The sequence below is a fragment of the Amblyraja radiata genome, chromosome 45, assembly GCF_010909765.2.
Source record: "Amblyraja radiata isolate CabotCenter1 chromosome 45, sAmbRad1.1.pri, whole genome shotgun sequence".
NCBI classification, from domain to species: Eukaryota; Metazoa; Chordata; class Chondrichthyes; order Rajiformes; family Rajidae; genus Amblyraja; species Amblyraja radiata.
In genome coordinates this window covers 12,355,954-12,370,820 of record NC_046000.1, presented here as the reverse complement: position 1 = coordinate 12,370,820, position 14,867 = coordinate 12,355,954, and the positions used below count along the sequence as shown (strand labels likewise).

At 49.4% G+C, this 14,867-nt stretch overlaps 1 protein-coding gene across 1 annotated transcript in view; it reads left to right on the top strand.

The window, feature by feature from the left end:
- LOC116968462 (signal-induced proliferation-associated 1-like protein 2) overlaps positions 1-14,205 on the top strand; it is a gene marked incomplete at its 5' end in the record, with an annotated part of 25,412 nt that extends 11,207 nt beyond the window's left edge. Inside the window, 3 exons of the mRNA XM_033015227.1 lie at positions 9,326-9,600; positions 11,467-11,670; positions 13,520-14,205. Coding sequence (XP_032871118.1) covers positions 9,326-9,600; positions 11,467-11,670; positions 13,520-13,718 — 678 coding nt within the window. The remainder of the gene's footprint in view (positions 1-9,325; positions 9,601-11,466; positions 11,671-13,519) is intronic.
- Between the last annotated feature and the right edge of the window lie 662 nt (positions 14,206-14,867).

The following is a 14,867-nucleotide window of genomic DNA, read 5'->3' as shown; positions in this document are numbered from 1 at the left end:
CTGTGGCAAGAATGTCTTTCCTCAGATTAGGAGATCAAAAGTCTTTATAAGATCCTCCCTCAATCTCCTAAATTCTAGCGAGTACAAGCCGAGTAAACATGGGAGAATGTATATAGACAGCACCCGTAGTCGGGATTGAACCCGGGACTCTGGCAGCTCTACCCGCTGGGCCACCGCGACCAGGTTAAAACCCTCGGGCTGGGGATCGCTGGCAGGAGGTGGGGTTGACAAAGGCCGACATTTTCCGGCCGGGAGCGGCTGGCAGGTCAAGGTCGTGTGGATGATTCAGTTGAGGAAACAGTAAACCACCCACCCGCACACAGTCTCCAGAGTCGGAGACGATCTATTAGCACGGCCTTGTCATGTTGCCATTCTGTGCGAGCGTCATCTCCTGCCGGGTTCACCAGCTAGTGGTTCTAACACTTCACCCTTCCGTATCTCCGTGTCTCCCCCCTGACTCTCAGTCTGACGATCGACCCCCCGAAACGTCACCCGTTCCTTCTCTCCAGAGATGCCGCCTGTCCCGCTGAGTTACTCCAGCTTTTTGTGTCTACCTTCGGTTTAAACCAGTTCCTTCCTACGCATTTCTCCAAGCCTGACGGTCCCGGTGGAGCAGCGGTAGAGTTGCTGCCTCACAGCGCCGGGGACCCGGGCGCGATCCTGACTACGGGCGCTGTCTGTATGTCCTCCACGTGGGTTTTCTCCGGGATCTCCGGTTTCCTCCCACACTCCAAAGACGTACAGATTTGTAGATTAATTAGCTTGGTGTAAATGTAAAAAAAAAAAAAATGTCCCTAGTGGGTGTAGGATAGTGTTAGTGTGCGGGGATCGCTGGTCGGCGCGGACCCGATGGGCCGAAGGGCCTGTTTCCGTGCTGTATCTCTAAACTAAACTAAATGAGTGGGATCGAATAACTGGAGAATGGAGCGGCTGGGCTTGTACACTCATAGAAGGATGAGAGGGCATCTCATTGAAACATGTAAGATTGTTAAGGGCTTGGACACGCTAGAGGCAGGAAACATGTTCCCGCTGTTGGGGGAGTCCAGAACCAGGGGCCACACACACACACACAGTTTAAGAATAAGGGGTAAGCCATGTAGAACGGAGACGAGGAAACACTTTTTCTCACACAGAGAGTGGTGAGTCTGTGGAATTATCTGCCTCAGAGGGCGGTGGACGCAGGTTCTCTGGATGCTTTCAAGAGAGAGCTAGATAGGGCTCTTAAAGGTAGCGGAGTCAGGGGAGAAGGCAGGAACGGGGGGTACTGATTGGGGATGATCAGCCATGATCACATTGAATGGCGGTGCTGGCTCGAAGGGCCGAATGGCCTCTACTCCTGCACCTATTGTCTATAACTGCAATTTCCCAAATGGGATTGGCGTGAACGAAGGGCTAATCCAAAGCTTGTGGGTGCCGACAGCAAGCCTCTCACCTCCCGAGCTCCTCCCGAACCTGTGGCCATTCACTATTCTCACCTCAGAGCAGTTTTGGGCCTCATATCTGAGGAAGGCTCTGTGCTGGCTCTGGAGAGGGCCTAGAGGTTTACGAGAATGATCCCAGGAGTGAGTGGGTTAACACACGGTGACTTTAGCTTAGTTTAGAGGTTCAAGTTCAAGTTCAAGTTAGTTTATTGTCATGTGTCCCTGTATAGGACAATGAAATTCTTGCTTTGCTTAAGCACACAGAAAATAGTAGGCATTTACTACAAAACAGATAAATGTGTCCATATACCATGATATAAATATATACACACATGAATAAATAAACTGATAGTGCAAATAACAGAAAGTGGTTGGTAATAATCAGAGTTTTGTCCGAGCCAGGTTTAATAGCCTGATGGCTGAGGGGAAGTAGCTATTCCTGAACCTGGTTGTTGCAGTCTTCAGGCTCCTGTACCTTCTACCTGAAGGTAGCAGGGAGATGAGTGTGTGGCCAGGATGGTGTGGGTCTTTGATGATACTGCCAGCCTTTTTGAGGCAGCGACTGCGATAGATCCCCTCGATGGAAGGAAGGTCAGAGCCGATGATGGACTGGGCAGTGTTTACTACTTTTTGTAGTCTTTTCCTTTCCAGGGCGCTCAAATTGCCGAACCAAGCCACGATGCAACCGGTCAGCATGCTCTCGACTGTGCACCTGTAGAAGTTAGAGAAGTTACAGCACGTAAACAGGCCCTTCGGCCCACCGGGTCCGTGCCGACCAGCGATCCCCGCACACTAACACCATCCTACACAATCTTTACATTTGCCAAGCCAATTAACCTACAAATCTGCAGTTCCTTCCTCCACACTTGTTCTAACAGAGAGGAAGATTTAGCTCTTAGGGCTAACGGAATCAAGGGATAGGGAGGAGAAAGCAGGAACGGGGTACTGATTGTGGATGATCAGCCATGGTCGTATTGAATGGCGGTGCTGGCTTGGAGCGGAGGGTGGAATGGCCTCTACTCCTGCACCTATTTTCCACGTCTCTAGGTAGCTGGAGTTACTCAGCTGGGTGAGGCAGCATCTCTGGAGAGAAGGAATGGGCGACGTTTCGGGTCGAGACCCTTCTGTGTTTCTATGAGCGTTTGACGGAGCTGGGCCTGTACTTGCTGGAGACCTCATTGAAACTTACCGAATAATGAAATCTTGCGTCTACCTTCATTGCCTGATGGACGTGGATGTATTTTTTTTATTTAGTTGCATCTGCACCCACTGTCGGGGGATGGTTAGTCACACAGTGTGGAAACAGGCCCTTCGGCCCAACGTGCCGGGTCTAGCACTGATGCAGGAGACAGCTGGTGTAGCCACGGCCAGTGTGAGATTGTAGACGCACCCAAGGAATCGCGTGAAGGATTAGTTGGAAATAGACACAAAACGCTGGAGTATCTCGGTGGGACAGGCAGCATCCCCGGAGAGAAGGAATGGGTGACGTTTCAGGCCCAAGACAGATCTGAAGAAAGGTCTTGACCCGAAACGTCACCCATTCCTTCTCTCCAGGGATGCTGCCTGTCCCGCTGAGTTTCTCCAGCGTTTTGTGTCGATCTTCGGTGTTAGCTGGGGTTGGTTCGAGCCGATGGTCAGATGCGCTGCCTTGCATCACCTCCAGTCTCAGGGGATTCATTCCGTGTCTCTTCATCGACTTTAGACTTCAGAGGCACAGAGGCCCTTTGGCCCACCGGCGATTACCCCGATAGGTGGCGTAGCGGCAGAGAGCTGCTGCCTTACAGCCCGGGTTCGATCCTGACCATGGGCGCTGTCTGTACGGAGTTTGCACGTTCTCTCCCCCACGTGACCCTCGTGGGTTTTCCCCGGGTGCTCCGGTTTCCTCCCACACTCCAAAGGCGTATGACGATCAGCCATGATCATATCGAATGGCGGTGCAGGCTGGAAGGGCCGAATGGCCTCTACTCCTGCACCTATTGTCTATGTTTCTAATCTGTGGAATTCTCTGCCACAGGAGGCAGTGGAGGCCGATTCACTGGATGTTTTCATGAGAGAGCTAGATGTAGCTCTTAGGGGCTAACGGAATCAAGGGATATGGGGAGAAAGCAGGAACGATGAGTGAGCTGTGCAAAGGTGAGCGCTTGTAGATTCGTCACACATACAACAAATGTGGTTGGGGCTCTGTCTATGTGGGGAAGGATACAGGAAGTTGGGTAACAAGGCAACAGGAAGTCTCTGAAGGAAAGAGTTGGTTTGACTTTGTTAATTCTCATTCTCAAAGCGGAACCAGAACGCACAGAGTGGTTTCTCCTCAGATTTTGCAAGGTGTCTTAAAGGGACAGTGTGGTGCCTTAAAAGGGGCTGTTTGCTTCAGTTCGCTGCGAGCATTCTTGGTGAGACCACACCTGGAGTATTGCGTACAGTTTTGGTCTCCTAATCTGAGGAAAGACATTCTTGCCATAGAGGGAGTACAGAGAAGGTTCTACTGCAGTTGTACAGGGTCTTGGTGAGACCACACTTGGAGTATTGCGTACAGTTTTGGTCTCCTAATCTGAGGAAAGACATTCTTGCCATAGAGGGAGTACAGAGAAGGTTCTACTGCAGTTGTACAGGGTCTTGGTGAGACCACACCTGGAGTATTGCGTACAGTTTTGGTCTCCTAATCTGAGGAAAGACATTCTTGCCATAGAGGGAGTACAGAGAAGGTTCACCAGACTGATTCCTGGGATGTCAGGACTTTCATATGAAGAAAGACTGGATAGACTCGGCTTGTACTCGCTGGAATTTAGAAGATTGAGGGGGGATCTTATAGAAACTTACAAAATTCTTAAGGGGTTGGACAGGCTAGATGCAGGAAGATTGTTCCCGATGTTGGGGAAGTCCAGAACAAGGAGTCACAGTTTAAGGATAAGGGGGAAGTCTTTTAGGACCGAGATGAGAAAATTTATTTTCACACAGAGAGTGGTGAATCTGTGGAATTCTCTGCCACAGAGGGTAGTTGAGGCCAGGTCATTGGCTATATTTAAGAGGGAGTTAGATGTGGCCCTTGTGGCTAAAGGGATCAGGGAGTATATGGAGAGAAGGCAGGTACAGGATACTGAGTTGGATGATCAGCCATGATCACATTGAATGGGCTCAGCCATGATCAGCATTGAATGAAGCCCATTGCCTATTTCCTTCGCTCGAAGGGCCGAATGGCCTACTCCTGCACCTATTTTCTATGTTTCCAACATACAACAGTGTAGCAGAGGTACAGGCCCTTCGGCCCACAATGTCCGTACCGAACATAATGTCAGGTTAAACTCAACTCCTCTGCCGGCACATGATCCATATCATAGAAACATAGACAATAGGTACAGCAGGGGGAGGACATTCGGCCCTTCGAGCCAGCACCGCCATTCATTGTGATCATGGCTGATCGTCCCCTATCAATAACCCGTGCCTGCCTTCTCCCAATATCCCTTGATTCCGTTAGCCCTAAGAGCTAAATCTAACTCTCTCTTGAAAACATCCAGAGAATTGGCCTCCACTGCCTTCTGTGGCAGAGAATCCCACAGATTCACAATTCTCTGGGTGGAAACGTTTTTCCTCATCTCAGTCCTAAATGGCCTGCCCCCTTGTTCTTAAACTGTGACCCCTGGTTCTGGACTCCCCCCAACATGGGGAACATTTTTCCTGCATCTAACCCGTCCAATCCCTTGAGAATTTTACTAAGATATCCTCTCGTCCTTCTAAATTCCAGCGAATACAAGCCCAGTCGACCCATTCTTTCATCATATATCAGTCCCGCCATCCCGGGAATTAACCTGGTGAACCTACGCTGCACTCCCTCAATAGCAATCGAAAGCCTACTAAATGTTTGCTGAATTTAGTTTAGGTTAGAGATACGGCACGGAAACAGGCCCTTCGGCCCAACGAGTCCATGCCGACCGGCGATCCCCGCACATTAACACTATCCTACACACACTACGGACAATTTACAATTTTACCAAAGCCAATGAACCTACAAACCCGCACGTCTTTGGAGTGTGGGAGGAAACCGAAGATCTCGGTGAAAACCCACGCAGGTCACGGGGAGAAAACGTACAGAAACATAGACAATAGGTGCAGGAGTAGAGGCCATTCGGCCCTTCGAGCCAGCACCGCCATTCAATATGATCATGGCTGATCATCCAACTCAGTATCCCGTACCTGTACAAACTCCGTAGTCGGGATCGAACCCGGGTCTCTGGGGCTGTGAGGCTGCAACTCTACCGCTGTACCCCACTGTGCGACCCTTCGGCCCAACATGTTCCATCTATACTAGCCCCACACGCACAGTTCACACACACGGTTACTTGGCCAGTTAATCATGGCTGATCAATCTCCCCCTCCTAACCCCATTCTCCTGCCTTCGCCCCATAACCCCAGACATTGGTACAAATCAAGAATCTTATCTATCTGTGCCTTAAAAATATCCTGATCGCCACCAGCCTGTTTTTTAGGGCGACTGTCAGCCGTAGAAAGTCTCCGAAAAACTGGCGACTGGACTAATGGGCCTGTCGCACTTAGGCGATTTTTAAGGCAACTGCGACAAAGGAATTCATCGGTCAGTGCTGGCGGCAGCCTACGCCATCTTGGCGACAACCTACGAATGGTATGTTAGCTTTCATAGCAAAAGGATTTGAGTATAGGAGCAGGGAGGTTCTACTGCAGTTGTACAGGGTCTTGGTGAGACCACACCTGGAGTATTGCGTACAGTTTTGGTCTCCAAATCTGAGGAAGGACATTATAGCCATAGAGGGAGTACGGAGAAGGTTCACCAGACTGATTCCTGGGATGTCAGGACTGTCATATGAAGAAAGACTGGATAGACTTGGCTTATACTCGCTAGAATTTAGGAGATTGAGGGGGGATCTTGTAGAAACGTACAAAATTCTTATGGGGTTGGACAGGCTAGATGCAGGAAGATTGTTCCTGATGTTGGGGAAGTCCAGGACAAGGGGTCACAGCTTAAGGATAAGGGGGAAATCCTTTCGGACCGAGATGAGAAGAAACTTTTTCACACACAGAGAGTGGTGAATCTCTGGAACTCTCTGCCACAGAGGGTAGTCGAGGCCAGAGTTCATTGGCTATATTTAAGAGGGAGTTAGATGTGGCCCTTGTGGCTAAAGGGATCAGGGGGTATGGAGAGAAGGCAGGTACAGGATACTGAGTTGGATGATCAGCCATGATCATATTGAATGGCGGTGCAGGCTCGAAGGGCCGAATGGCCTCTACTCCTGCACCTATTTTCTATGTATCTATGTATCTATAACCTACGACAGCGCCTATGTCAGGGAAAGACAAGCTACGACAAGCCCACGGTCGGCGAAAGGTTTTGAACCTTTCAAAATCCAGCGGCGACCAGAATAACGCCACGACTCTTTGGGCGACTGAGAGGCCTGTAGTCGCCTAAAAATATCGCCAAAGTGCGAGAAAAAACATCGCCTTTGGCCTCCACAACTTTCTGTGGCAATGAATTCCACAGATTCTCCACCCTCCGACTGAAGAAGTTCCTCCTCATCTCCTTCCTAAAGGAAAGTCCTTTAATTCTGAGGCGGTGCCCTCTAGTCCTAGGCTCTCCCACACCGGTGGAAGCAAGCAAAGAGGGATTTTAGGAACCTGGCTCAATGGCGCGCCCTTCTGGTCAGCTCCTGCAACACTCACGCACGGAGTGACAATTGACACATTGGGAGAGGAGAGGCTTGCTCTCTCCTCCCTCGTCTTGCGAGCAAAGCAGACGAAACGCCGATGTATTTGTGCCGAGGTGTTGCGTTGTTCGCTGCAGCTGAGTTGCAGCTGGAGGCCGCTGAAATAGTTCATGTGATAGGAGCAGAATTAGGCCATTCGGCCCATCAAGTCTACTCCGCCATTCAATCAAGTCCAGTCAAGAGAGTTTATTGTCATGTGTCCTAGATAGGACAATGAAATTCTTGCTTTGCTTCAGCACAACAGAGTATTGTAAACATAGAGATCAGATCAGATTCTGAATTTCCCTGAGGGGATCAATAAAGTATTTATTATTATTATTATTATTAGATCAGTATGTCCATATCCCATAGAATATATATACACACATAAATAAACAGATAAATTGCAACAGGCCGTTATAGTTCCGAGTTTGTTTGAAGTTGAGTTTAATAGCCTGATGTCTGTGGGGAAGGAGCTATTCCTGAACCTGGATGTAACAGATTTCAGGCTCCTGTACCTTCTACCTGAAGGTAGCAGGGAGATGAGTGTGTGGCCAGGATGGTGTGGGTCATTGATGATGCTGCCAGCCCTTTTGAGGCAGCGACTGCGATAGATCCCCCTCGATGGAAGGGAGGTCAGAGCCGATGATGGACTGGGCAGTGTTTACTACTTTTTGCAACCTTTTCCGCTCCAGGGCGCTCAAGTTGCCGAACCAAGCCACGATGCAACCGGTCAGCATGCTCTCTACTGTGCACCTGTAGAAGTTAGAGAGAGTCCTCCTTGACAAACCGACTCTCCGTAATCTTCTCAGGAAGTAGAGGCCGCTGATGTGCTTTCTTTATGGTTGCATCAGTGTGCTGTGGGACCAGGAGAGATCTTCGGAAATATGCACGCCCAGGAATTTGAAGTTCTTGACTGATCACTGAGCCATCTCTCAACCCCACTCTCCTGCCTTCTCCCCGTAACCCCTGGCACTTGTACTAATCCACGATCTATCTCTCTATCTCTGCCGTTAAAAAAATCCACTGACTTGGCCTCCACAGTCGTCTGTGGCAAAGAGTTCCACAGATTCACCACCCTCTGACTAAAGAAATTCCTCCTCATCTTCCTAAACGAACGTCCTCTAATTCTGATTCTGTGGTCTCAGTTCCTGGACTCTCCCACTAGTGGAAACATCCTCTCCACATCCACTCTATCCAAGCCTTTCATTATTCTGTATGTCTCAATGAGGTCCCCCCCCTCATCCTTCTAAACTCCAGCGAGTAAAGGCCCAGTTCACGGTCAATTGATTATTTTGAAGCTGTAATCAGTAGATTGTTCCCAGCTCGGATGTGCAGCTGAAACTGTCTGATCTCATCGAATGGAGGATGTGCTCTCTGAGGTTGAATTAGCATTTCCGAACTGTGTGCATTTCTGAGTTACGGTCATAAGGAATAGTAGAATCAGGCCATTCGGCCCATCAAGTCTACTCTGCCATTCAATCAAGGTTGATCTCTCTCTCCCTCCTAACCCCATTCTCCTGCCTTCTGTACTAATCAAGAATCTATCTATCTCTGCCTTATTGTGTATGTGTACTGTGTGTGTGTGAACCATGTGTGTCTGAACTGCTTGTGTCTGAACCGCGTGTGTCTAAACCGTGTGGGTCTCTGAACCGTGAGTGTCTCTGAACCGTGAGCGTGTCTGAACTGTGAGTGCCTCTAAACCGCGTGTGTCTGTACCGGGAGCGTCTCTGAACCATGTGTATCTGAACCGTGAGCGTATCTGAACCGTGAGCGTATCTGAACCGTGAGCGTCTCTGAATCGTGAGCGTGTCTGAACTGTGAGTGCCTCTAAACCGCGTGTGTCTGTACCGGGAGCGTCTCTGAACCATGTGTATCTGAACCGTGAGCGTATCTGAACCGTGAGCGTATCTGAACCGTTAGCGTCTCTGAATCATGAGCGTCTCTGAACCGTGAGCGTATCTGAACCGTGAGCGTATCTGAACCGTTAGCGTCTCTGAATCATGAGCGTCTCTGAATCGTGAGCGTGTCTGAACTGTGAGCGTGTCTGAACAGTGAGCGCCACTAAACCGTGAGTGTCTCTGAACCGTGAGCGCCTCTAAACCGTGTGTGTCTCTAAACCGTGAGCGTGTCTGAACCGTGAGCGCCTCTAAACCGTGAGTGTCTCTAAACCGTGTGTGTCTCTGAAACCAGATGGTGACGACGGGCTGCGTGACTGAAGACCTCGTTCTCCGCAGGAACAGCGTCCGCCACCTGGGCTTCCAGGTCAACGGCGACGGCATCGTGACGCAGGTGGAGGAGAACGGCTACGCTCAGATGACGGGACTGAAGCTGTTCAGCCGGCTGGTGCGGATCTGCGAGATCCCCATGGTGACCATGTCCTACTCCAAGAGGACAGAGATCCTGCGGAAGGTCGACCACGTCCGGATAACCATCGTCCCCCCCGACAGCAAGGGCAAGCCCAGAATGTAGGTGTCTGACCCAAGGTGGCGGTGGGTGGTAGTGTAATGGCTTCACAACCATCTAACGTAACTCTGGACCTTTGGTCTTCCCAGCTGGTTGTCCTGTGGCACAGTGGTCCTAGTTCTAGTAAAGTGACCCAGCATGGAAACAGGCCCTTCGGCCCAACTTGCCCACACCGGCCAACATGTCCCAGCTACACTAGTCCCACCTGCCCGCGTTTGGTCCATATCCCTCCAAACCTGTCCTATCCATGTACCTGTCTTAACTGTTTAGAAACATAGAAACATAGAAATAAGTGCAGGAGTAGGCCATTCGGCCCTTCGAGCCTGCACCGCCATTCAATATGATCATGGCTGATCATCCAACTCAGTATCCCGTACCTGCCTTCTCTCCATACCCTCTGATCCCCTTAGCCACAAGGGCCACATCTAACTCCCTCTTAAATATAGCCAATGAACTGTGGCCTCGACTACCCTCTGTGGCAGGGAGTTCCAGAGATTCACCACTCTCTGTGTGAAAAAATTTCTTCTCATCTCGGTTTTAAAGGATTTCCCCCTTATCCTTAAGCTGTGACCCCTTGTCCTGGACTTCCCCAACATCGGGAGCAATCTTCCTGCATCTAGCCTGTCCAACCCCTTAAGAATTTTGTAAGTTTCTATAAGATCCCCTCTCAATCTCCTAAATTCTAGAGCGTATAAACCAAGTCTATCCAGTCTTTCTTCATAAGACAGTCCTGACATCCCAGGAATCAGTCTGGTGAACCTTCTCTGCACTCCCTCTATGGCAATAATGTCCTTCCTCAGATTTGGAGACCAAAACTGTACGCAATACTCCAGGTGTGGTCTCACCAAGATCCTGTACAACTGCAGTAGAACCTCCCTGCTCCTATACTCAAATCCTTTTGCTATGAAAGCTAACATACCATTCGCTTTCTTCACTGCCTGCTGCACCTGCATGCCTACTTTCAATGACTGGTGTACCATGACACCCAGGTCTCGCTGCATCTCCCCTTTTCCTAATCGGCCACCATTTAGATAATAGTCTGAAGAAGGAACTGCAGATGCTGGAAAAACCGAAAGTAGACAAAACATACTGGAGAAACTCAGCGGGAGAGGCAGCATCTATGGGTCTCGACCCGAAACGTCGCCTATTCCTTCTCTCCATAGATGCTGCCTTACCCGCTGAGTTTCTCCAGCAATCTTTGTCTACTACCTGTCTAACTGTTTCTTAAATGATGGGATAGTCCCAGCCTCCACTACCTCCTCTGGCAGCTCGTTCCATACACCCACCCTCTGTGTGAAAAAGTTACCCCTCAGATCCCTATTAAATCTTTTCCAATTCACCTTAAACTCACGTCCTCTGGCCCCCGATTCCCCTACTCGATCCACCCGATCTATTCCTCTCATGATTTTGTACACCTCCATAAGATCTCTCCTCATCCTCCTGCGCTCCAAGGAATGGAGTCCCGGCCTACTCGGGCCTTGGATGGAGCTGTTCCCAAACTCCAAGATGCCTCCTTTCACCATCTCAAGGAAGAGCAGAGAAACTATCTTCCGATACAGTGCGGAGACAGGATTATTTTGTTGTTGTGAAATGCTTCAGTGTGAACTAATGCCCCTGTCCCACTTAGGAAACATGAACGGAAACCTCTGGAGACTTTGCGCCCCACCCAAGGTTTTCGTGCAGTTCCGGGAGGTTTTTGTCAGTCTCCCTACCTGCTTCCACTACCTGCAACCTCCGGGAACCGCACGGAAACCTTGTGTGGGGCGCAAAGTCTCCAGAGGTTTCCGTTCAGGTTTCCTAAGTGGGACAGGGGCATAAGACGGCAGTGAGGAAATATGTCAATGCAGATTCTTTCTCTCTTTTCGCAGGAGTTTCTCTGAGCTCTACAGAAAGTCGATCGAGGAGACTGAGCGGAAGTGTGACCGGATGGCAGACCTGGGGCTGGCCGCCCCCTGTTTGTTACTGTCGAGGATGTCCTCGCTCCAGGAGACCAGGAGCTCCAGTCCACACGGGCAGCAGAGTCCCACCGTGCGTAGTTGCTCGCTGGAGATGAGAGTGGCTCAGGGCCAAAGGTACTGCTGAGTGCCCAAACGTGGTAGAATCATCCTCTCCCCGACACAGTACCAAGCGACTTACAGAGGGCCAATTAACTTACAAATCCGCACCTCTATAATAATAATAATAATAATAATAAATTTTATTTATGGGCGCCTTTCAAGAGTCTCAAGGACACCTTACAAAAATTGAGCATGTAGAGGAAAAACATGTAAGGGGAATGAAATAAATAGTAGAGACATGACTTGTACACAAAGTAAAGACAGAATTCAATACAAAACACAATATGAGGCAATTCATGCACAGATGAAAAGGGAGGGGGACGTGGGGCTAAGGATAGGCAGAGGTGAAGAGATGGGTCTTGAGGCGGGACTGGAAGATGGTGAGGGACACGGAATTGCGGATCAGTTGGGGGAGGGAGTTCCAGAGCCTGGGAGCTGCCCTGGAGAAGGCTCTGTCCCCAAAACTGCGGAGGTTGGACTTGTGGATGGAGAGGAGACCGGCTGGTGTGGATCTGAGGGACCGTGAGGGTTGGTAGGGGGAGAGGAGGCCAGTGAGATATGGGGGGGCCAGATGGTGGAGGGCTTTGTAGGTGAGGACCAGGATTTTGTAGGTGATCCGGTGGGAGATGGGAAGCCAGTGAAGTTTTTTGGGATTTATGGGATTTATTTTAGTTTAGTGTTTGCAGATACTGTGCTGACACAGGCCCCTCGGCCTACCGAGTCCGTGCCGACCGGTGATACATTGAAACATAGAAAATAGGTGCAGGAGGAGGCCATTCGGCCCTTGGAGCCAGCACCGCCATTCATTGTGATCATGGCTGATCGTCCCCTATCAATAACCCGTGCCTGCCTTCTCCCCATATCCCTTGACTCCACTAGCCCCTAGAGCTCTATCTAACTCTCTCTTAAATCCATCCAGTGGTTCGGCCTCCACTGCCCTCTGTGGCAGGGAATTCCATAAATTCACAACTCTCTGGGCGGAAAAGTTTTTTCTCTCACCTCAGTCTTAAATGACCTCCCCTTATAGAAACATATAAAATTATAAAAGGACTGGACAAGCTAGATGCAGGAAAAATGTTCCCAATGTTGGGCGAGTCCCAAACCAGGGGCCACACACACACAGTCTTAGAATAAAGGTGAGGCCATTTAAGACTGAGGTGAGAAAAAAAAGTTTTCACCCAGAGAGTTGTGAATTTGTGGAATTCCCTGCCACAGAGGACAGTGGAGGCCAAGTCACTGGATGGATTTAAGAGAGAGTTAGATAGAGCTCTAGGGGCTAGTGGAGTCGAGGGATATGGGGAGAAGGCAGGCACGGGTTATTGATTGGGGACGATCAGCCATAATAATAATAATAATAAATTTTATTTAATGGGCGCCTTTCAGACATCTCAAGGACACCTTACATAGTAATTGGAATAAAAACATATAATCGGAATATAACAGGTAATAAAGACATCACAGAGACACAAATTAAAAACAGAATTCAATCCAAAAACAGAAAATCAAAAACACAGTGTGAAGAGAGAGCAGCGGCAGCCAATGCGTGCCAGTGTCCACTCTCTCTTCACGGCAGCCATCTTGGACACAGACCTACAGGACCACAATGAATGGCGGTGCCGGCTTGAAGGGCCGACTGGCCTCCTCCTGCACCTATTTTCTATGGTACACAAAAATGCTGGAGAAACTCAGCGGGTGCAGCAGCATCTATGGAGCGAAGGAAATAGGCAACGTTTCGGGCCGAAACCCTTCTCCTATTTTCTATGTCTGTGTTTTCTAAGGCTGAGAATTTATTTTAAAAAGGGGGGGGGGGGAATTGATGAACCAGGAGCTGATAACCCCTGATGAATTTTCTGTGTCTGTTCAGGAACGAGAGAGATCCCTGCTCCAGGCCCCTCAAGACCTCGGCTCCTGACCTGATTTTGGCCATAAACTCCCAGTGCCCAATGTCTCCCGGACGGCTGGAGTTCGATGCTAAGGACGGCGGCCAGGTCAGTAACTCACCAAACGTGGGGACGGAGTTCTCGCCCTGCGACCTACAGGGCGATTTTCTACCCCTGATCTAGGACAGTTTTCAAAGTAGCTCGAGTTAAAATTTGGAATTCGATCGGTGTGTGCTGGATTTTTTTTTGTCCCCTTCTCCCCCCACCACCCCCCCCCCCCCCCACCACCCCCACCCCCTGCTTCAAGGACCACTACTAACCTCTTGAAGGGCAATAGATCATTTTTCATTATAATTGCAACTCCTGCAAAGGAAAGCAAAACAAAACAAAAAAATCCTGAGACTGCTGGTCGGGTGGAATATTCGTGTGTCATTTCTCTGGCTGCTCGACCTAACGCGGGGGGACTTTCTGAAGAGGACTGCTGCTGTGGGACCTAGACATTTACACCAAGCTCCCACGCCTAAGGGTGCCGAGATCATTACGACAGAATTACCAATGGTACAAAACCTGGTGCTACTCGCTCTCTCTGCTCCTGCCTAGGGACTTGAACTGAGTGGATGCTACAATCTGCATCACAGGAGCCGACAAAATAGAACTGCTTCATTCAAAACTCGTTGTTTTTATGCTGCATTTATTCCGATGAAGGTTATTTGGTGCATCTGTGAACTGATTTTGTGATTTTATTTTTGTGAAATTTGCTGTGTCCCACTACTGTATAAAACTCAGATTGTAAATAAATCTGGTGATTAGTTTTAGCTCATAGCCCTTGATTTGACAGTGTGCTATTTTTTTTTAACGAGACTAAAGCAAGGTGCTCAATGGGTGACGTGTGGGGTCGAGACCCTTCTTCAGATTTGAACCAGCATCTGCAGTTCTTTCCTCCACATCCTGAATATTGTGTTATTTGGAAGGGGACATATCTTACAGTTTTGTACGTATCTTACAGCGTACAGTTTTGGTCTCCTAATCTGAGGAAAGACATTCTTGCCATAGAGGGAGTACAGAGAAGGTTCTACTACAGTTGTACAGGGTCTTGGTGAGACCACACCTGGAGTATTGCGTACAGTTTTGGTCTCCTAATCTGAGGAAAGACATTCTTGCCATAGAGGGAGTACAGAGAAGGTTCTACTACAGTTGGACAGGGCCTTGGTGAGACCACACCTGGAGTATTGCGTACAGTTTTGGTCTCCTAATCTGAGGAAAGACATTCTTGCCATAGAGGGAGTACAGAGAAGGTTCTACTACAGTTGTACAGGGTCTTGGTGAGACCAC